General features: G+C 42.3%; 1 protein-coding gene across 1 annotated transcript in view; it reads right to left on the bottom strand.

The window, feature by feature from the left end:
* Window positions 1-3,605: 3,605 nt before the first annotated feature.
* LOC144505338 (polycystin-2-like protein 1) overlaps window positions 3,606-23,947 on the bottom strand; it is a 34,872-nt gene continuing 14,530 nt past the window's right edge. Inside the window, exons 5-10 of the mRNA XM_078231459.1 lie at window positions 22,026-22,250; window positions 21,121-21,349; window positions 19,706-19,876; window positions 18,381-18,562; window positions 12,192-12,312; window positions 3,606-7,275 (exon numbers count right to left, since the gene is read on the bottom strand). Of these exons, the coding sequence (XP_078087585.1) occupies window positions 7,147-7,275; window positions 12,192-12,312; window positions 18,381-18,562; window positions 19,706-19,876; window positions 21,121-21,349; window positions 22,026-22,250 (1,057 nt within the window). The 3' untranslated portion in view covers window positions 3,606-7,146. The remainder of the gene's footprint in view (window positions 7,276-12,191; window positions 12,313-18,380; window positions 18,563-19,705; window positions 19,877-21,120; window positions 21,350-22,025; window positions 22,251-23,947) is intronic.

Raw genomic sequence — 23,947 nt, 5'->3', positions numbered from 1 at the left:
GTTTGCTCGTCTTCATTTATTAATTTAAATCTTTTTCCTACTCCTAATTTACTGCCTCTGCCAGGGCATTCATAGTCCAATTTACATGAAGCCTTTCTGATTGGGGGCAGCAGGAACCTCTACCAAACATGTTTATCTCCCCCAGATATTCTTCCTGTTCTTTTGATAACCAGCTGTTAGTTTCTAGACGGTGTAAGAAGTCTCACATTGGGTTAAAATCCAACAGGTTTATTTGGAATCACGAGCTTTCAGAGCGCTGCCCCTTCATCAGGTGAGGCAGTGCTCCGAAAGCTCGTGATTCTAAATAAACCTGTTGGACTTTAACCTGGCGTTGTCAGACTTCTTACTGTGCCCACCCCAGTCCAACGCCGGCATCTCTACATCATTTCTAGATTCTATCACAACTGCCTAATGAACTCTTGGGTTGAATCATAAACACTTTAGCAACTTTGTGAGCCTGATGCTATCCTACCCTTAACCCAGCATGTGAACAGGAAATGATTAAAGGACTCACAATTGAAATTTTTTAGCGTTAATTTGTTGATTTGGATTCTTTGCAGGCTTCTGACTGGTACTGGATTCTTGCACAGGATCATTGTAATAATATTTATTTGCAACACTTTGTCGATGTTGTGTCCTCTGTTCAAAAACAAGGAGAACTGATTATACCAGGTTATAGAATCAGTCCATTTAAAAGAATAACTTCAATTCTGTGCTCACTGAACAAAGTGGCAAGGTAATGAACTGTGGCTACATTTAGCCAGTGAGATTTAATACGGCTAATATACAATTTCCAAATGCGTGGCCAGCCTCGTTAGCAAAGTTGCCTGATATAGCTATCAGCAGTGTTGTACTCTACTTGTATTGTGGTATCAGCAATCATTTTATAAATAACATCTAATGAGTTGAAAATGCACAATTTCTGGATCACACATCTAGTATAAAGGGTAAATTAATACAGAATTGACCATGTGGTTTAAAACTAACAGGTGTAAAATGTCTATAGAATGAGGGCACATATAAGTGGGATTGTGTACACTACTGTCCACACAGTGACGTAAGAGAGTAATGACTCACACCTAGGGTCAGTCAAGTGTTGGACAGAGCTGTGTGTACCAGCAAACCCGGAGACAGCTCCTAGCAGGGTGGTACAGTGGTTAGCACTGCTGCCACACAGCACCAGAGACATGGGTTCGATTCTCGGCTTGAGTCACTGTCTGTGTGGAGTTTGCACGTTCTCCCTGTGTCTGCGTGGGTTTCCTCTGGGTGCTCCGGTTTCCTCCCACAGTCCAAAAGATGTGCTGGCTAGATGCATTGACCATTCTCCCTCAGTGTACTCGAACAGGTGACGCAGTGTGGTGACTAGGGGATTTTCACAGTAACTTCATTGCAGTGTTAATGTAAGCCTACTTGTGACATTAGTAAATAAACTTAAAATTAAAACTTAGCTTGTAATCTTTACTGTACATTTGTAAATAGCTCCTAGAATCAATAAAGATTTAGTTAATTTACACATGACTAAGACTTCTTCAGATCTATGAACTGTATCCTAAACCTCACGAGGTTTAGAAAGAAACTTGGTCAATAATTTCTCCAAACTGTGATGATTTTGACTCTGTTATTTCCCTTTTAAATGTCTTTCAGATATTCACTGATTTTAAGAGATTTGGCAGGTAATTTTCATCATCATACATTTAAAACACAGAACGAGGATAATGGTGTGCCAAAAATCTTGTGGAGGGCTGATTCACTGCCACTGATGGTTTTCCCCTTCTGATTTTTCAGGCAGTCAGAACCCCTAATATAAAAAGGCTGGGGGGCCTCATTAAATTGTGCAGATGATAAAGTTAAGGCTCCCACATTTCCACTACCTGCCCACAAACCATTAGCAATAGAAGATGGGAAGCAGCATTTTCCAGTAGTATTTAAAGGGGTCCACATTTGCTTTTGGCTAAAAGGCCAGGAAATTTTGGGATGCGTTATACTAATATGTTTTTTTTCCTCATGGCCAATTTTAGCGTTCTGAACTCCTAAGAGGTTTCTGGTGATTCACTTTTCCCTGTATGAGGATCTTTCTGGTAGTTTTACTGTGGCAAGAGTAGTGACCAAAGCTAAGAGAGAAATGGTATGGAGGTGTGATAGTGAAATGGAGATGTGACAAAGTGTTCTCCAGGGATCAGTGCTGGACTCTCCATTTTATTCACCACATTTGCTAACAACTTGGGTGAAGAAGTGGACAGTTATATTTGTGTTAGCAGAAGACATTAAGTTAAGTAGGGTAAAGCTGTCTAGCTGAAACCACAAAGTCCTCAAAGGTCATAGGCAGACTCAGGATGATATTTTATGCCCCCTCCCAAGGTGAGCTTGGAGGTGGAGACTGGGATATTTAATTGGGCAGACAGTGTCCAGGTGGGAACGCCACCACCTTCCTGCCTGCACCCCATTTAAGTCCAGGCTTAATTGATGCCATTATGCGTACACAGGAATGAGCATGTGTGGGTTAATCCTAAGAGTGTAAGAAATGTGTCACAGCTGCTCTCTTCCATGGCTTGGAGTTCCTAGTATGTTTTTAAATTGTGCAGATGATAAAGTTAAGGCTCCCACATTTCCACTACCTGCCCACAAACCATTAGCAGTAGAAGATGGGAAGCATCTGCACATGGAGTTCCTACTCATGGAACAGTCTCCTTTACAACTGTGTTCAGAGTCAGGAAGAAAAACAGTGAATGCTTGAAATCTCCTGTCAAATCAGAGATTTGTGTAAAACTGCGATCTCTTCCTGACTGAGAGTGAAACTGTGAGACACAAAGTTTGACTGCGATCATTATGACACTATGATTTAAAATGTTTGTGTGACATTCCTGAGTCTACCAAGGTAAAACAATAACAACAGGTTGCATTTATATAGAACATTCTCACCCCACTGCCAATTCAGGCCCTTCAGTGGGCAATTAATTCATTTTCAGGTGCGTTGTCTGATGACCAGGTAAACTGGTTTTGTTTTTGCAATGAGATAGGTAAAATGTATGTATTAACTCAATTCCTTTTACAGTCAGATATAATCTGTACAGGAATTCTTGACATTGTTCAATCTTGCCAAAAATATTTCCGGGTTCTCCATGACCTGACTTTTCCATTGTTTCGGAAAAGCATTATCTATATTCTTTATAATCTTCAATTCTGTTCATAACCCAATGTTTCTTTAGCATCCTTTTTAAAGAGGTTGTTCAACAGAGTATTAATCTTGCATGACCTTGACAGGATAAGGATAGGGAGAAGACAAAGCATAAGAACACTTTTCAATTTTTGTTTCTTGAACATTATAACTATACATTTGCCTATTCCTACAAACCATCTTTTAACTGTTATTAACCCTCAATTAATTGTTTAATATACAGAAAGCAATTTGAATTATCTAATCTTGTATCTCACCATTTTAGATTCTGTAAAATCCTGCTCCTCATCTTCATCCCTATAATCATTAGTGAAGAATAGTTTATCTTCCAAATAAGTATTTTTTTCACTTTTTAACTTTGAAAATGCATTCAGCAGATAGCTTATGATTTTGATCCATTGTGTATCACCTAATAAATGAAAACCTTTTCACTATGAGATCATTAACATCTTGGGCGGTAACTCTGCTGGAGAGGTGACTGAACCGGATTGCTACTCCACTCGAGATTACTTACCTCATCTCACCCAACCTTCTGACTCAGGCCAGACAATATCTGTGCTGGGCAGTGTGCTCCCAGGGCGATGGCAGTTCAGTCACCGGTAAGTAAGCTTTATGATGGCACTGGCTGCCATAAACCAGAAGTGAGAGTAAACCTGACAATTCAACTGATGCATATTCATTGAACAAAATCAGCTATAACCTCATTCCTAGGCTGTGACTTTGAAAGATTGGAGTGGGAGCTTCTAATGGATGTCCTGTTGTCTCCTCTTCCACAGATCAATGACGGTGCTGAACCAGTGATAGAAATCATTCCATGAAACAAATACAACTTCATATCCAAATAAATTATAACCCATTTACTTTTCAATGAGGCCATTTTAGTTGTAAATTGTTTCCACCTTATCTTCAAGCTTCCCATAATTGAACATAATTGTCCATAACGTCAAAACAGTCAATCCATATTCTGCACTAGATCAAAGCATTTAATAGGAGTGTTTGGCCTGTGCCTCTAGTATCCTATTATCCCAACTCTACTGGTACTCCACCACAATTAGTTTTAGGCACATAATATTATCCTTTATCAATATAAAATTCTTCCAATTTGCCACCTACAGTGGGCCCTGTATGATAGTTTGCTATGTCCTGCGTAACTTTGCTTTGCTCTCTATAAGAAGATGCGCTTTCTTACCTATATCTCTATTCCACTGGCTACAAAGGAAATGGATGGTTGCATGGTCCGATCAAAGGCTCGATACTGATCAGTGGTCATTATGAACACAGACCTGAAAATATTTGACCGCGGATTGCAGCAACTTTGGACAATTGGGGCCAGAAGACTTTCTGGCACTAGAGTGGGCCTTTATTGATCAGGGTCTAGACGTGCTCTCATTCAGAGAGAAGGCACCACATTCCATTCCCATTGCACAATCGCTCTGCTAATGGATTGCGGTTCAGCACTGCCACCGAGGGAGAGGAGACTGCAGGATATCCGTTTCAAGTTCCCATTCGTTTGGTCTCCCAAACTTCCCAAGATGGAGACTGTGGGGCCCACAATCATTATGGTCATGACTCGTGTCAGTGATTCCTGCCAGGAGTTTCCAGGTGCAACACCCATGGAACTGACAGATGTTCCCTGGTTTCTGCAGTGTGTCGATGCCATACACCAGAACCCAACACAAGTTAACAGTTGATTCCTTCACATACTCTGTGATGTTTTAGAAACACCTTACCAGATATCCCAATACATTCAGCAATTACGAGTGCACTGGAAGCATCTTTCTTTTACAGACTGACGCCTAGTGACCGTACCCCACACGCAACTTCACTAGTGATCAGCCATGATCGTAATGAATGGTGGAGCAGGCTCAAAGGGCCAAATGGCCGCCTCCTGCTCTTATCTTCTATGTTTCACCTGCTCTGTGCCTTGAAACCTTTTACTCGGAAGTGAGAGAGAGTAAACCTGACAATTCAACTGATTCATATTCATTGAACAAAATTGACTTTTTGATTATACCTTGATTACATAACTACGTACTGTTAAAACTGACTTGAAGGTCCTGGTTTTTAGAGGGAAGTCAGGCAAGCAGGGGCCAGCACCCCACCCCCAATTATTTCCCAACATGACACTGGATCACTTTAATACTTGCTCCATTTGGAACAATCAATTTTAAATTAAATTAAAGTCCAGCTATTCCCTCAGCTGCTGCTGCTGCTATTTCACTAAATTGGCAGAAGAATCCGACAACGTTACAGTGATGGAGCGACAGCAACACTGAAGCAATTCCTGGCCGTACGTTTCTGTCTTGAGAGATGTGATATTGTAACTGAATAGAGAGGTACCAATATTAAAATCCAGCATTTCAATCCTACTTTGGAAAATCATCCTGCAGCGCTCTCTGGCTTTCTTTCACATCCTTGCGGCTAGCAGATTCATAAGCAGCAGATGACGGTGTTTGTCGATTGAGTTTCCAAAGAATGCTGTGGTAACCCTGTAATAAATAATACATTGAACCTCAATCCTTGATCTATTAAAGTCAATCTCCAAATTATTTCTAATTTTTACATGAGAATGCATCTATTGCATTTAATTTTATATTGTGACCACAAGAAATATACTCTTATTATTCCGCCACAAATACAACATTTTTACACTCTGTTCACTCATAGGAGCAAAAGATCTATTAATATCTAGGGGGCAACAAATTTTGTTTATTATGTCATGGTTTAATATTGTTTATGTTTACTTATATTTCACAAGGTTGCAAACAATTTATATTTGAAATCACTTAGAGCAATGATCCATCTCGGCCTCCTCCTGAGGTCTCCAGTATCACAAATGCCAGTCTTCAGCAAATATGATGCATTCCACAGGATAGCGAGAAGTGGCTGAAGGCACTGGATACAACAAAAGCTATGGGTCCTGACGAGATTCCTGCAAATGTACTGAAGACATGTGCTCCAGAGCTTGTTGCGTTCCTAGCCAAGTGGCATGGGCTGGAGCACAAGTCTGTCATCCAGCTGGCAATGTGGATAATTGCACAGGTATATCCTATATATAAAAAGGACAAATTCAACCCAGCTAGTTACCACCCCATCAGTCTGTTCTTGATCATCAGGAAAGTGATGGAAGGTGTGGCTGACTCGTAAAATGACCCAACTCAACAATAACCTGTTCACTGGTGGTTAGTTTGGGTTCTGCCAGGATCACTCAGTTTCTGACCACATTACAGTTCTGGTCCATATATGGACAAAAGAGCTGCAGTCAAGAGGGGAGGTGACTTTTTAAAAATTTATTCTTGTGGGATGTGGGTGTCACTAGCTAGACCAGCATTTATTGCTCATCCCTAATTGTTCTTGAGAAGGTGATGAGCCATCTTCTTAAACCACTGCAGTCCATGTGTTCTACAGTGTTGATATGAAGGGAATTCCAGGGTCAAAATCCTGAAGCTCCCTTCCTAACAGCACTGTGGCTGCATCTACGCCACGCATGTCATCCTTGGTCTTGATGTCAGCGGCAATCACTGTCATCTCACCTCTGGAGATCAGCTCTTTTGTCCATGTTTGGACCAAGGTGGTAATGAGGTTGGGAGCCAAGGGGCCCTGAAAGAACTGCTGGAGGAGCATTTGAGTTTCATTTAGAATTTCTGCAGTTGAAAAATATATTTTTGCCCTGAATATATTGTTATTTTTGCCTATACATATTTGGACCTCATTACTTCTGACATGATGGGCTAACGAGAATAATTTTTAACCCTATTCATCAGCTCACTGCCTAATGACAGTGAAGGTTCCTCAGAAGCAGGTATGGTGTTTCTCTGCCATTATTGTGGAGAAGGAGCAACGGCAGCACAAGGTGGGGCAAGGAAACATTAAGTGGTATTTAATGAGCACTTATTTCCAACCGTAACATCTCTCAAAACAAATTTGTAAAGCTGGTACACAATAAAAATATAAATTCTCCCCTGTATTCACTACAATTGAGAGCATGAATAATTTCCTACCTTTCTGAATACATCATAAATGTCAAAATCTACTACTTTTAATGTTTTGTCATCCTTGACCTCGGAATAGGTATCATTAATGATGGCCAAGAACACATTCTGTAAGGAAGCATATCAGTTGTGTAATCCATTAATTATACAAATGTGCAAAAGTGAGATTTATAGATAATCTTGTTCACACCATGAAGGAATTATAAAACATAATAATGTAAATTAGTCTGCATACACTGGCAGTTGTAAGCAGAGATCTGCACTTCAGCCTCGACATCTAGAGAATTCACCGGCAGCTCAAAAACCTTACTGTGGCAAGCAAGAATCAGAAGATTAGAGCTCCATCTAGTACTGCCAATTTGAAGTACAGCAAATGTATAAAAGGGCAGAAAGCAGAGGCGGCACTACAAGCATATGTGAACCTCATTTAAATTCAGGTTTATGAAATCTAATGTTGAATTTCAGCTGAGCATGAAGCTTGCTCATGTCTTGTGAATTGTCTTGAAACAAATTTGTTGTTCTTGTATATTTTGAAATCTTTTTTCCTGGACTCAATGTGCATATTAAAATTCTGCACATTTTATTTGACCTGTGTGTGTTGCCTTTTTGCAAAAGATATCCTGTATTTGGCTTGGGTCTCTGTCTGTGTGGAGTTTGCACATTCTCCTCGTGTCTGCGTGGGTTTCCTCCACAGTCCAAAGATATGCGGGTTAGGTTGATTGGCATGCTAAAAAAATTGCCCTTAGTGTCCTGGGATGCGTAGGTTAGAGGGATTAGTGGGTAAATATGTAAGGATATGGGGATAGGGCCTGGGTGGGATTGTGGTCGGTGCAGACTCGATGGGCCGAATGGCCTCTTTCTGTGCTGTCGGGTTTCTAAGATTCTAAGACTACGACATAGGTTTTTGTGTAATTCCTGCTGTAGTGTAAATTTCTGCTAGCTACTGGAAATCCCATTCTCTGTTCCCATTGTGTTGCATGAATTGGATGAGCAAAGCCAATTAAAGCGAGGGAGCATCTTCAAGCCAAATGTCACCTCAAAGGTTACGTTCACTGTCATCATTATCCAAGATGTGGAGATGCCGGCGTTAGATTGGGGTGGGCACAGTAAGAAGTCTCACAACACCAGGTTAAAGTCCAACAGGTTTATTTGGAATCACGAGCTTCTGGAGCGCTGCTCTTCTTTTCCTTCATCTGTCCAGCCAATGTCATTCTGAGTGTTAACAGAATTTCTGCCACAATTGCTGAAGTGAATTCCAGTGCCTCACATCTCTGCCCACTCACCTGATGAAGGAGCAGCGCTCCGAAAGCTCGTGATTCCAAATAAACCTGTTGGACTTTAACCTGGTGTTGTGAGACTTCTTACCATTATCCAAAGACAATGTTTTTGGAGCATAGCATTTCTACCTTGCTATGTCAGAGTAGTCTTGGCTTCTTTTGGCTCCTCTGCTGCACCACAAAGGCAGTCGCCAAACTGGACCATATGCTGTTGTCCACTACATATAACTTCAAGGCAAACTTCAAGGAATGTCATGACTCCTACTCTGAGGGTTACTAGAATGTTAAGCTTTTATGCAGCAAGGTCCTAACCAATCATTTCTGTATAGTATATAGTATAAAGGTATTCCCCTGGTGACCAGGGGAATACCTTTATACTATATCCACTATCTGGGAAGCAACCTGGTGCTTTCATTTTGCAACATTATTTAATGATGGTCCTTAAAGAAGGAATAGATGGCTACTGCAAGTCCTTTACAACGATGATTCCTGTACCTAATTATAAACCTCCACACAGATTACAGTGAAGCATAAATGTAGTATAAAGATATTGAAGCTACAATCCTTTTTGTAAACTTTTGCAGCACTACAGGAAGCCACTTAGCCCATTGTTGTTGTGCCACTTTGAAATAGCTATTTGATTTATTGCATACCTCTGCTCTAACCCATAACCCTGCATGTTTTGCCATTCAAACAGGTATCCAATTTCCTTTTGGACGTTATTATTGAATCTGTTTCCAACAGCCTTTCAGCTAATGTCTTCCAGATTGTAACTGACTGTGTGTAAAGATGAAGTGTGTTGTGATGTGTACCTGCATGCCTTCTAATGTCAAGGTGCTTGGCAAAGCAAGAGCTAACGTGGTACTGGGGAATAGCACTGCTCAAGGTATGATGCCCAGAGTCACATGGCGATAGACTCTGGGAGAACAATCTAGAAACAGAACTCTGCAAGCAGCCAACCTGCATGGAACAGCTCCATGCATGGCCATACCTTGGATCTGTAAATAGTTAAAGACTCCCAATGAACAGTTCATGTTTAAATATACAAGTCTCAAAGCCTCATCAATGCAACATCATATTACAATAAGGTGCAGACCCAAAAAAGGAAGTTCATGAAAATACATATAAGTTACAACATAGAAATGGGCCATGGAATCATCAAGTGCAGGACGCCATTTAATCTGTCTTTTCTACGTCAGCCCTTTGGTAGAGCAAGTCGATTAATCCCATTCTCTGTTCCTTCCCTATAGCTCCAGTAGTTCTCATCAAGTATTTATCCAATTCTCTTTTGAATGTTACTGCTGAATCTGCTACCACCATCATTTGCTGATCACAACTCACTGTATAAAAACTGTTTCGTTATGTTGCTTCTGATTCTTTTGCCAACTAATTTAGTTACTCCTACAATTGAAAACACTTTCTCCCGATCTGCTTTCTAGAAAATACATTTTGGAACATGTCCATCGAATCGCCTCTTAACCTCTCTGGTCTGAGAGGAACAACATTTCCACTCCATCTGACGAAGGAGCAGCGCTCCGAAAGCTTATGGTATTTGCTACCAAATAAACCTGTTGGACTTTAACCTGGTGTTGTGAGACTTCTTACTGTGTTCACCCCAGTCCAACGCCGGCATCTCCACATCCTGAGAGGAACAACCCCAGCTTCTCCAGTCTCTCCATATAACTGAAGTCCATCATCCGTGGTACCATTCTAGTACTTGCCTCTCCGTGCCAAGACATTGACATCCTCGCTAAACTATGGTATATAGAATTGAGCCCAAGACTACAGCTGAGGCCTACCCAATGTGTGATAAAGAACTGACATAACATCCTTGCTTTTGTACTCTATTCGTCTTTTAATAAATCAAAGGATCCCATATGTATTTTAATCGTCTTCTCAACTTCTGCTGCCACCTTTAAAGGCTTGTGTATGCACACTCTCAGGTCTCTCTGTCGCTGCATATCCTTTAAACCATATAGTTCATAATGCCTCTCCTCGAACTTCCCATAAAAATGTATCATTTCACATTGCTTTATTTTAATGCTTTCTGCCTGCCCATCTCATCAGTCTGCGTCCCTTTGTAAACTCTTATTATTCTCCTCATTGCTTCCTATATTTCTGAATATTGTATCATTTATAAACTTTAAAATAACGCCCTGCAAATCCAAATCCAAATCCAGTCATTACTGTGTATCAAAAATAGTGATTTTAACACATACCCTGGGGGTTGACCCAGTCGTTTCTTGTTGGTGTTTACCCTCCACATGAGCAAATACTTCTATCCCCATTTACACAGCTTATTCCCAGATTCATTAATGCACTTTTCCTTCCTCTGTCTAGCCATTGTCATGTTGACATTGTTTCTGCCACAATTGTTTAAGTGAATTCCAGTGCCTCACACCTCTGCACAAAGAAATGTTTCCCTCTCTCTTTGACATTTAATCTTGTACCGATGGTTTGGACCACTCAACTGCTAGAAACATTCTGCTTCTGTCTACCCTGTCCTAATTTTTTATTATTTAAACATCTTCCATCATATCACCCTGCAACTGCATTGACCCATCAAAGATTAACACATTTTCAAGCCCAACCCAACACCTTCATACCCACGCTCGAGCTCACCCCCATAATACGGGGGGTGGGCAGGCGCTGAAATCGGCAGCCAGCCCACCATATTTAAATGAGCTATCGGGGCAACTAGACTTGTTATCAAGCCAATCAACCCTGATAATACACGCCCCATGCTATAAAATGTTAGGCGTGGGAAGCCCAGTTCGATGGGAAGGAAAGGGAGCAGCTCCCCTAAGATCAAATCTTCACTTCCTTTCTACCTTCTCCCTTCATTAAACTGATCGCTTCCTGCCCCTCTCTCTACCTATCCAAAACCTCCTGGCCCAAGACCTCGGACTCAGCTGTTCTCGGGATCTATGGGCCGTGTTTCTCTTCATCCTCTGTAGCCCCAGCCAGTGATGCCTTCGTGGCACTGCCGGGACTGATTGAATTAGCCGGGAGCTCCAGGGGGCAGGACTTCCTCCTCAGTAAGGGGCAGAGGAGCTGACATGCATCATGCCAACCTTCCCCACATTGCTTGGTATGCGGATGTGCAGGCTCCATGCCGACAGTGTTTCTGGGGGAGGGGGACATACCGTCTGCCAACCATATCTCCCCCCACTCTATATTATTCCACCCTTTGTATTTCTTTGAACTAGATAGAATCCCTGGGCATCCATTGTGACTATTTGACAGAATGAGAAAGAGATGATAGGAATAGAAATGTTATGCAGGGAGGGAAATTCATTGGGAACTCTGAACAAGAAACTATTTCTAGTCTTGTTGTTTACAACCCCTGACTCAAGCTGAAAGCTTGCCCTTCCTATGAAAATATTACTTATTGCACTTAGATGCACTGCCCATTTTGTGCCCATTTCAGGCCTGTGTAGAAGATTTCCCGTTCACTGTGGCCTTGGCAGTCCCATAACCTAAAGCCCTTTGATTAGATTGTTACAGCATGTAAATCACTCTCAGTAATTAGTTATGCAGCGCAGCAGATATTACACATTTATAGAACTCAAAATTATGTTTTAGTTCTATATATTTGAAGCTGCTAGAATCTGACAATGCTGAAAATTATTTTATTGCTTAAGAACATGAAGACTCTGCGGCAATTAACTGTATTCAATATAAAACCAACAGAGAACCGCTATCCCCCATTAAACCAACATTTATCACTGACACTATATCACTCACCAGCAGTACAAAGAATAAGGAGAATACAAATGTGACAAAGTAAATAGGTCCAAGAATTTGGTTTGCCTGTTCAATTTCATGAAAATCAAAGTCGCCAAGAATAATCCTAAACTGTGTAAAACTGAAAAGAAAGTTTTATAGAATTAATCTTTTTAAAACGTCATCTGCCAAACATAATACAAGTTGACTGAATAGTCAAGTGTTCAAACGAAGTATGATTAAACCGAGCATTGGATGTAGTACTGGCAAAAATCCAGACTCCAAACCATGAAGTTATGAATGCAGAAACTCTCCAGCACGTTGTTCCTGACACTATTTACTTTGATGTGGAGAAAGCTAGTGGCGTTCACTACCAAATAAACCTGTTGGACTTTAACTTGGTGTTTGTTGTGAGACTTCTTACACTATTTACTTTCCCATCAGTCGCCAAGATTTGCTGAATTTTGATCTGTTTGTGTGGGCAACAATTCAGTGGACTTCTCTCCTGCTCAGAAGAAAACATGTCCTGGAGTTATTAGTTGTATAATGCAAATGGTGCAACACAACGTTTCTGTCCTAACCCACAAGGTTTAGTCCTTGGTGTATTTGTGATGTTAATTGTTTTACTGTATCCTTCGCCTGATGTTTTAGAGGCAGAGGGAGCTGAGTTGTGCTGAGCAGCCGATACACATATTGTCAGGTCAATTGTGTAGGTTCAACATTGTGGAGCCATTGATGCAAAGAGGCGACATTAGCTCATCAGTGTCCTCTGATAGTATTCCTAGAGTGCACTGAAAAGTCATTGGCTGCCCAGATATATGCACAATTCTGTTGTCGAACATGGTTGGGGATTGGAGAACCTCAATGGGTGACAGGCTACACACGCACAGACCTCACACACACAATCCGCCCCCCTCATGTACACATACCCCCCACACACACACAAAATCCCCCATACACACAGGTCACACACACAACCCCCCTCCCATACACATACGTACCCCACATACACATCTCACACCTCAAACACAAATCCTACACATGCACATACACACGCATCTTGAGCAGAATGAATAAAGATTCCAACAAGTTTCGATAACTTTCCTTATCTAACAAGACCATAACAGCACAGAAACTAAGATATACGGCAATGAGCTTTCAAAAATGAGGCAACTATTGCTCCTGCTCCATACAGGATCCTGACCCATCAGGCACTACATGGGGTGGCACAATGGTTAGCACTGCTGTCTCACAGCACCAGGGACCCAGCTTCAATTCCTGGCTTGGGTCACTGTCTGTGTGGACACGTTCTCTTCGTGTCTGGGTGGGTTTCCTCCGGGTGCTCCGGTTTCCTCCCACAATCCGAAAGACATGCTGGTTAGGTGAATTGGCTATGCTAAATTCTCCCTCAGTGTACCCGAACAGGTGCCAGAGTGTGGCGACTAGGGGATTTTCACAGTAACTTCATTGCAGTATTAGTGTAAGCCTTACTTGTGACACCAATAAACAAACTTTAAAAAAACTTACATTATCATATTACATCAATGACAACACCAACAGAAAAATGGAGGCTTAATTTGCCTGCACAGATCAAGGACACAAATTTCAGGTCCATAGCACTGCTGGAGGTGGCACTAAGGAAGCCTGGCATTGTTTTGCCAGGGTGCACTGTGCCCAAGTAGAGCACCTATGCTGTTGTGCCCAGTGTGTGCTGCAAGGGTGGGTAATCCTGATGTCACACCTCGCAACCAGCTGATGTGATGCCACGATCCCAAACTTAGATCACGCAGGTCCAGGCGATGGATTCAGACATCACTCTGTAAACAAGGATGAAGCTGCAAGATTAGCCTTGCATTGCACTAAGCATTCCTTAAAAGGTGAATTTTAAGAACCTCTGCTATTGCAAATCATCTGGAAGTTCTTATAAAGGGTTTTGGGAGGTGTTTAGTTGAGTTCCTGCATTTGCCAAGGGAAGTTGCCACATCCTCAGGAGGATGGCAGAGTTTAATTGAACAGTCCACACACAAATGATACTCTCGGTATGGAGGCAGCAGTGCCAGTGCCTCTGGATCTGCAGCACACCAAGGAGATTGCTCAGAGGCAACAGAGAGGGAAATCTCTGCACCAACTCCTCTTCCCACATGGAGCCAGACTCCTTCATGCTCCTTGACAGTGACATGAGGTTGTCTGGCAGGCCAGCCAATGGACCTGTGATGAGAGCTGTTAATATGGTTACTATTTTTGGGAACTGTTATGTTATTCTGTGAAGGTTTGTGGGTCCATGTGTGAACATATTTAATTAAGCTGGGGACAGATTGTCCGTTAGGGTTTGACATGTGAAAGGAGTGTAGGTGTCAAAGACATGTATTTAAAGTGGGTATGGCTAAATGGATTTTCCATTGGTAAACCAGCAGTGGGTAGATATTTGCATTAGGAGATAAGTAAGGGTTTGGATTTTCAGCTTTTCAATTTCAAAGTGGAGTAAAACTTTTTACAACTTGGAAAAGGTCACAAAAAAGGAAAGCTTATTAAATTTTCTTTGACCCAACAGTGGGAGCAATGGAGAGAACATGAAATATTTTTATATTTTGGGGCAGTTGAGTTTCAAAGAGAAGCTCAGGACAGTGTAATCAAAGGTGAAAGAGAGAAAGGATACTGAAGGAGAGGGGTTGAGTTGTGTTGGGTGGTAGCTCTGTGAGAGTTCCTTGGGTACACCTTTGTTGGGGTAAAGAGCTTGATAAGGCAAAGTTTGAAGTAACAATTGCAAGCAATGCATAAAAGTGTCTGTTTTTCAGAAAGCAGGGTTTTGTTTTTGAAGTTTCTTGAATTTCCATCGCAGAGTGGAAGCGAGTTTGAGAAATCATAGAATCCTACAGTGCAGCAAGAGGCTATTCAGCCCATCGAGTCTGCACCAACCACAATCCCACCCAGGCCCTATCCCCATAACCTCATGCATTCACCCTAGCTAGTCCCCCTGACATTAAGGGACAATTTAGCATGGCCAATCCACCTAACCCACACATCTTTGGACTGTGGGAGGAAACCGGAGCACCCAGAGGAAACCCATGCAGACATGGGGAGAATGTGCAAACTCCACACAGACAGTGACCCAAGCCAGCAATCGAACCCAGGTCCCTGGCGCTGTGAGGCAGCACTGCTCACCACTGTGCCACCATGCTGTCCATGTGATATACCTTTCCTAGAGCAACAGTGGGTTTGCCTTGTGGTAATATTATGGGAATTTTGTAGTTAAACATCTATAAGTGAGTGACTCCAGATCCACAGCAATGTGGTTGACTCTCAAATGCTCTCTGAAATGACGGGCAGTTAGGGATGGGCAATGAATGCTGGCACAGCCAGCAATGCCCACATCCCATAACTGAATAAAACAAAATATAGGAGGACAACATAATAGTAGATTTAGAAATGATGTGGTCGCACATCTACTTAGAGATCCGGAACCTCAAAATTGGGCACCACCCTGGAGATGCAGAAGCAACAGAGAGGACAGGATCTGTACCACTCTCTCTGACAACTTGGTATTAACTCGGTTTCTCTCCCCACAGATGCTGTCTGATCTGTTGTTCATTTCCAGAATTTTGCATTCTTATTCCAACTCTATAGTCCAAGGTATGTGCACTGACAGTATTGGAGATGGTGATTGTGAGTGCCAGATCCAGTGATAGGGCCTTTTCATCAGTGCTGTGCTGGTGCTCTTTCTCTCTCTTCCTCCAGGAGGCTGTTTTTAGAAAAATAGGAAATCAGAAGCAGAATCTGTTGTGAGGGAGGGTAGTGGTGGTGGAAAGCAAGAGATTCATGGTCACATCATACACAGCTTGCTCATCATGTCAGGATGAGGATGAGTTGGGAGTTGAGAAGGGGCATAGGGCAAGAATAAGCCAAATGTTCTTGGTGACACCAGATACCACGAGCCTCATTGCAGCTAGTCCCATGATGTGGACGGCTCAGGAGAGAGACAGTGGGGAGACAAGGTCTACAAAATGATGAGAGGCATAGACAGGATGGATAGTCAGAAGCTTTTTCCTAGGGTGGAAGTATCAATTACAAGGGGGACAGGTTCAAGGTGACAGGGGGAAAGTTTAAGGGAGATGTGCAGGGGAAGTTTTTCCACACAGAGTGGTGAGTGCCTGGAACGTGCTGCCAGAGGTGGTGGTGGAAGCAGGCACATTAGCAACATTTAAGAGGCACCTGGATGGGTACATGAATAGGGAGGGATTAGAGGGATATGGACCAAGTAAGGGCAGAAGGTTTTTTTTAGTTTAATTAGGGCATCATGATCGGCACGGGCTTGGAGGGCTGAAGGGCCTGTTCCTTGCTCTACTTTTCTTTGAGATGCAAACATTCTTATCCTCTGCTGGATCTGCTCCCTTCCATTTGTTCTGCAAGAAAGGTGCCAGAATATTCAGTGATTGTGCAGCAATGTGTTTGGGTTATGTGCTTGCCAGATCTGAACACTGAAACTGGAGTTTAATGGAGGCAGTAGTGAGAGTTAGGTATGAGGCTGGCAGCAATGGAAGGTGTGTGAGGGTGTGGTGGAGTATCCCGAGTGCCAGTGAGTGCTGCTGAGTGAGAGATGGGAGGGAATCAGGTGCATTGAGCAGCATGAGTGGCAGCTGATGTGGTGGGTAGGAGATGTCATGTGAAGATGTATTCACTGACCTCAACTACCCACGTGTGGTCATTAGACTTCTTGAGACACTATTGCCAGGTCCTCACACTCAGACCCTGGAATTGACTTCCCTGGTTCAACTCCCTTATAACAATGGTGCTTGAGGGCCTCCTGGTGCCCTTATGGAACATTGGCATCTCTCATCCTACCCATCTCCACCACCACATCTGTCATCTTGTAACCCTTTCCCTGCCCTGGCATTCTATTTTCCATGCTTTAAATTTCAGCAACATTATTCAATGCAGCGTCCCTTTAAGGGGGATAGATTGCCTTTCAGAACAGAGTATTGGCTGCGTGTCTTGCTGTCAACACAATGTTGTTCGACCCCCTGCTGAGGGCAGGGCTGGCCTGAGCACGACCATTATCTTGTAATCTTGTGTCTATATATACCCTGTTTGTGAAACAAATCCTGCACTCACCTGATGAAGGAGCGGCGCTCTGAAAGCTCGTGCTACCAAATTAACCTGTTGGACTTGAACCTGGTGTTGTGAGACTACTTACAATCCCACTATGTTGGAACTTAAATTCAATTAATAAATCTAGAATATGAAGCTAGTCTCAGTAACGGTGAGTGTGATAACTGTTCACCAATGTCCTTTAGGGAAGGAAATCTGCTGTCCTTACCTGGTCTGCCCTACATGTGTCTCCAGATCTACAGCAATGTGGTTTATTCTTAACTGCCCTCTGAAATGGCCGAGCAACCCACTCAGTTCAAGGGCAATTAAAGATGGACAACAAGTGCTGCTGTTGCCAGTGACACCCACATCCCGTGAAAGAGTAAAAACAAATCCCAAAAAAAAGGACAGACGAATATTTAACCCAGAATTCTCAAAGCTAGTCAGGATTTTGTCACGCTCTGAGCATTTGGTTCATAATAGACTTTGGGCCACTGTATACCATAAAACCGGGGAGCTGGTGTCTAGATTTGTATTAACGCAATGGACAATTGCGTTAATACAATCAGGAGGATTGGTCATGCTAAATTGTCCCTTAAGTGTCGGGGGATCAGCCTAACCCTAGGTGCCAGGTTATTGCCATGGTAAATATGTGGGGTTACGGGGATAGTGCCTGGATGGAATTATTGTCGGTGCAGGCGTGATAGGCCGAATGGCCTCCTTCTGCACTGTAAGGTCTCAAGAAATGAAAATTGAACATACTTGGGAATACAGTCTAAGCCTATCAGCATCTGAAATAAGTTGCTGAATGAGTGAGGACCCTTGGCTAGATCTGAACAAGGAAACACTGAGAATTCACCTTGTTGGACATGGCACAGTGGTCACAGTCTCACCTTTGAATCAGATAACATATTTCTACATTATCTACTTCCCTTTTTCTCTTTATAATGAAATGAGTAGCTGGACCATTGTGAAGCAAAGATCTTAACCACTTTATATTTATACTAATCCATTAATAAGCTATTTGGATCATATGCATCTTTCTGAATTCACAGTCAGAGGAATCTAGAAGCAGCTCGATTTTGACCCCGCTCAATATTCAGCCATTGCAATCTTAATACATACATGCAGTTGCCAAATGTGTGATATGGTTCCACCTGGGTACCAAAGATAAGGTAGCCTAACTGAGCATATCCAAAAAATACTATAAAAAACATGATGGCAAAGCCGACAATGCCCTTGGCGCAACGAGACAGGGTTGTAGATAGTTGCGTCATTGTCATATTGAAACTAATATATTTGAAAATCTGAAAGGAAACAAACAGAAATGATTTAGAATTCCAAAGTAGACATGTTGAAGGTGATTTTATCATTCATCTTCTGAGAAATTAATCTGCAAAAACATATTCCTAAATTACTCTTTTATTACCATTACATAATACTAAAGAGTTTTTGAATGAACAGATTTCAATTACCTTTAACATTTAATTACCTTTAACAGATGAAAATAGCTCACTACTGGTTAAGATTTGCTATATGGAGTTATATTAATAGGAAATAGTTTGATTGCTATCTAACCTGATTCTGATAAAGTGTTGGAATTTGTAGCAGTGAATTCCAAGCTTATCGGTGTGAAAATCCTACAGGCAATTTTCTGCCCTGTCGCCTGATTGCTAGCCTCGACAGATATGGCACAGTGCTAACAGTCTCACCTCGGAATCAGAACAGGTTCAATATCCTCCCCAGACACTTAAGCACATACTCATATGCAGCACTGAGGGTAGTGCTCCATGAGGGGAAATGCTCGGTGGGATCTTCCAGTCCTGTGTGCTGGTGGGATTTACCACTGCCGTTAAAGCCAGCGTGGCACACCCCATTATCCTGGCCACTGTCGTTCGGATGGAACGCTAAGCAAAGCTCCTGTCTGCACTCCCACATGGCTGCATTATAGCACATGGCGCTATTTGAAGAACAGTAGGGGAGTTCTCCTAGTGCCATGGCCAATATATACCCCTCAAATAACAATACAAAGCAAGTTATATGGTCATTACTCGTTGATGTATATGGAACTCTACTTTGTACAAGGCGCACATTTCCCGTTATTATAAACAACCACACTTCTAAAGTACTGCATTGCTGTTCTTGATATCCTGAGGTCATGAAAATTTATTTCTCTAATAATAATATTATTAAAGTAAAGCCAAGGTACTTGAACTCTAATTAAACTGAGGCATTTCTAAGCATTGCCTGAATTTCCACAGAGAGCACACGAGTCTTACAGTTAACAGGCTAGGGTAGCAGATAACGAGTCTTACAGTTAACAGGCTAGGGTAGCAGATAAATATGATAGCAATGCTCTAGATTTTAGATTATCTATTAACAGAGTCAAAGAAAATCAGTTAGCAACTGTAAAAATCTTTTTTGGGAAAGAAGAACAACAGCAAAATTACCTTTATCCATGCGATGAAAACAGTAAATGCAATGATGACATTATATCGATTTTGCCAGTAAGCCAAGAAGTAGAGGTTTTGGTAGGCATCTGAATTCTCCAGAAGTTGCTCAAGTAATAAGCCTACTTTTATTGTACGATAGATGTTGTACGAGATAGCTAGTAAAGAAAACTGAGGGTGAGAAAATGTAATCAAAATTAAAACTGGTTCCACACTCAGTTTTTAAGAATATAAAACTATAATTTGTCTAAAGGGCATAACTTTCTGGAATGTAAAAAGAAAACATTCTGAGAAGCAACTTGCTGCTATATTTCTTCCTGGAGCATTTCTTAGATGGGATTTGATTTGATTTATTATTGTCACATGTATTGATATACAGTGAAAAGTATTGTTTCTCGCACTATACACACAAAGCATACTGTTCATAGAGTACCGAGGGGAGAAGGAAAGGAGAGAGTGCAGAATGTAGTGTTACAGTCACAGCTAGGGTGTAGAGAAAGATCAACTTAATGCAAGGTTCATTCAAAAGTCTGATGGCAGCAGAGAAGAAGCTGTTCTTGAGTCAGTTAGTACGTGACCTCAGACTTTTATATCTTTTTCCCGACGGAAGAAGGTGGAAGAGAGTATGTCTGGAGCGCGTGGGGTCCTTAATTATGCTGGTTGCTTTGCTGGGGAGTGCAATAGTGCTCATTTTCAGCAATGAGAACATTAATAACTTTTAACATCTTCACTCTTTTACATTGCGATAATTCTTTCAGGAGACTTTCAACATATTCTGAACCAGCAGACAGAAAATGAGTACAGTCAATTGGATAAGGGATTCATTGAATCATAGAATCCAACAGTGATTGATGGGTGAATTAATGATGGTATTTGAAATGATGAAGGCTGTGCAAATTAGGGGTGTACATGGATGGGCTCTTTTTCATTCTGCTTAGTTTCATAGAAATCATAGAATCCCTATGATTCTATGGAGGCCATTCGGCCCATCGAATCTGCACTGAGCACAGTCTCACCCAGGCTCTATTCCCATAACCCTGCTAATCCCCCGACACTAGGGTCAATTTAGCATGGCCAATCAATCTAACCCGCACATCTTTGGACTGTGGGATGAAACTGGAGCACCCGGAGGAAACCCACGCAGACACGGGGAGAATGTGCAAACCTCACACAGACAGTCACCCGATGCCGGAATTGAACCTGAGTCCCTGGCGCTATGAGGCAGTACAAAGCTAACCACTGTGCCATCCCAAGTGTATTCAAAAATCACAACTGGTTATACCACGTGAGCTCAATATTATTCAACAATAAAAGGAGACACAGCAGCATCAAAAAGCATTTCTCGGATATTCTCACATACAAAGAGCTAACTTAGTTGGATCTGATTGAATAAAGCACATGATGAGAGTACTGACCAGAACGATTAAAAAATCCAAACAATTCCAAAAATTCTTGAAGTAAGACTTCTTGTACGTGTACAGCTCTATGGCTTCTTGGACCAGATAGTTGATGATAAAGAAACAAAAGATAACTTCACAGGCAGCCAGAAAGTAGTCGAAGTTCGAAACATATCGTAGGAGTTTGACTGTAAAAAACTCCGAGGAGGGGATGGCTCCACCAGTTGCAGGAAATTCCACCAGTAGCCTGGTATGTGAGCAAGTTCAAAGATTCAATCATTCTGGAAGAACTGAAAACAGGCTTGACTTTTTTGAAAACTAAATTCATTATTACTTTTGCAGCACAAATGCAACACACATCATTTTATCTGAGCCTTGTGCACTCCATCTACTGAATATTGAGGTTTATTCCTGTTACACACACAATTTACCCATGTTTCGATGTGTTGAATCCTCCCAGCAGCCTAGAAAATGGAGGCTGGGAGAGAAACAGCCCTTAGATGGCCAATAATTGGGGGGCCTTCATTGAGTCCTTGGCTGCCCCAGTGTAAAATTGTTGTGTGGTTGAGGTGGGCAGGAATCTAGAGAGAATCCTGTTCCTTCAATTTCACACGCCCCTATCTAGAAATCCACCGGAGAGGGAGTGCAAATATCAGGCCTCGGAGATCAGAGTTGATCTGCTCTGATTCACAAACTATGGTCTTTGTTGTGCTGCTACATCCACAAAACCACAAATGGGGGAAAGGAGACAAGACATACAACTGCAATGAAATTGGTATAAAAATAACTACGGATGAATTGTACATGACACAAATTTAATAATGCAGATTTACTATTTGATTTCAATGTGACAAATGTACATTGAACTGTGGAAATATAATAGAAATCATAGTCTTGAAACTATTCAAAATATTTTGACAAACCTGATTGCAGTAAACAAGTTAACATTTGCGTTGTAGACTGTAAAGTCTATGAAGACAGCTCTACTCCCACTATCAAGCCAGAGTTTTGATTTAAGGCGTTTTATTTTCCTAAGACTGGCAACTTTATCGCGCACTAACTCAAAAATATAACCACCATTGTCGTAGGTGCCAAGTCTGCCCCAGTGCCAAAGCTCAAACTCATTATTCGGAAGACGATATTCCCATCTGTCGGCATTTTAAAAAGAGAAACAAAGATATAAAATTAATAGATCCACTGAAGCTCCAGAAATATCCATACAATTGCAGTGACAACCCAGAGAATAACTTGCAGTTTATTACAATGCTGTAATGATTAGGAAGTCAGAACCTGTGAGACAAAAGAACATGGGTTTTACAACATGCAAATATGTTGGGTTCCCAAAACACTGACAACAAGGATTTGTAACAAACAATACTTTATTCACCAGATGAGCAACTAATCCATGCTTGTACTCTGTCCACGCGCCTGGGAGAACTCCCGCACTCTCGACATGTGATCCTTTTGGTAGCCGTGTCATCACGTGACCACTCAGTCTGCTGGTGTCCTCAGTGTGGACAACCTGGAGCATTCTATCAGTATGCTCGCTGTGTGCAGAGCTGCCTGGCTAGGCCTCTGCAGGAGCCTGCATGTCCACTGGTGCAGTGGGCCTGTGTTGCAGGCTGGATGACTGGAGTGCTGTGAGATCCATTGGTGCTGGTCCTGGTATCAGTAGGAGGTGACGGCAGTTGCGTACGTAGTGGGCACCATCTGAGACTGTCAGGTATCTGTTTGGTTGCTGGGCCTGGCTGTGTACCATCGCCAACTTGTCATGGGCATGTGCAGTCTAGATCCTGACCATCTGACCAGGTGTTAGAGGGCGTCTCGATCATATTGCGTTTTGTTTCTCAATCAGCATTTCCTGAAGGTATCGTTCACCTTGGTTTCTAGTTTGGGCTGCAGCCTTAGTAGAAGGAATTGTGGTCCTGGTACATCTGGAAAAGAGTCATTGTACTGGTGAGGGCAGGCCCTGACATGATAGATTTCACAGGTTGAGGAGTGCAACATAGTAATCTGTGCGATCCCATGTTCATTTCTCTAGAAGGTGCTGAGCTGGGTGTACCACCCATTCCACCAGACTGTTGGACTGTGGATATAAGGGGGCTGCTCATAATATGCTCAAAGTCCCAAGTGTATGCAAAGTTCTGAAATTCTGTGGAGATGAATTGGTGAGTGTTGTCTGTCATGAGTCTCCCTGGGATGCCATGTGTGATAAAGTATTTGTTGAGCTTGATGATGGCTGCGTTATTTCTCATGTTTGGCAGGTAGTCAGTGGCCTTATGTTCTGGTCAACTATATGAAACGTGAAGCTGCCCTGTGTGCAGTGGAGAGTGGCTACATCTTCTGTGCAGAAGGTTTGTCCGCCATAAACTATGAGGTCCTCCTGGGTACTGGTGCTGCCCATGGGTCTGGTTTCTGTAACATTCAGCTGGGTAATATGTTACACTTTTCTCCAGTGTCAGTCTTTACCTTCAGCCTCATGTTGCTGAATCATGCTGAGGGTGGTGAAGATCTTTCCCATTTCTGTCGTGGTGTCGGCACTCTCGCAATAGAATGTTGTAGGCTCAGTGGTTTCGCTGCTTTGGCTGAGGTCCTGTTCATTCACCTTGCTAATGCTCCTATCCCTAACCGACCGCCAGAAAAAAGCTGCTGTGGTTTTGATTTGCAGCATTTTGTGAAATTATTCCACATTTGTTGCACCTTCTCCACCCCCCACCAACTCCTCTCCACATCTTTCTTCAACTCCATTACCTATCCCCACTCCTCTTGCCCCCCCCACCCAGGCTCTTCTCCACCCCCCACTTCTTTCCTCCCTCAACCCCCACCTCAGCCCTTCGCCACCACC

The sequence above is a fragment of the Mustelus asterias genome, chromosome 16 (assembly GCF_964213995.1).
Source record: "Mustelus asterias chromosome 16, sMusAst1.hap1.1, whole genome shotgun sequence".
Taxonomy (NCBI): Eukaryota; Metazoa; Chordata; class Chondrichthyes; order Carcharhiniformes; family Triakidae; genus Mustelus; species Mustelus asterias.
Note: the sequence above shows the minus strand (reverse complement) of the source record. Positions and strands in the feature narration are given on the sequence as shown.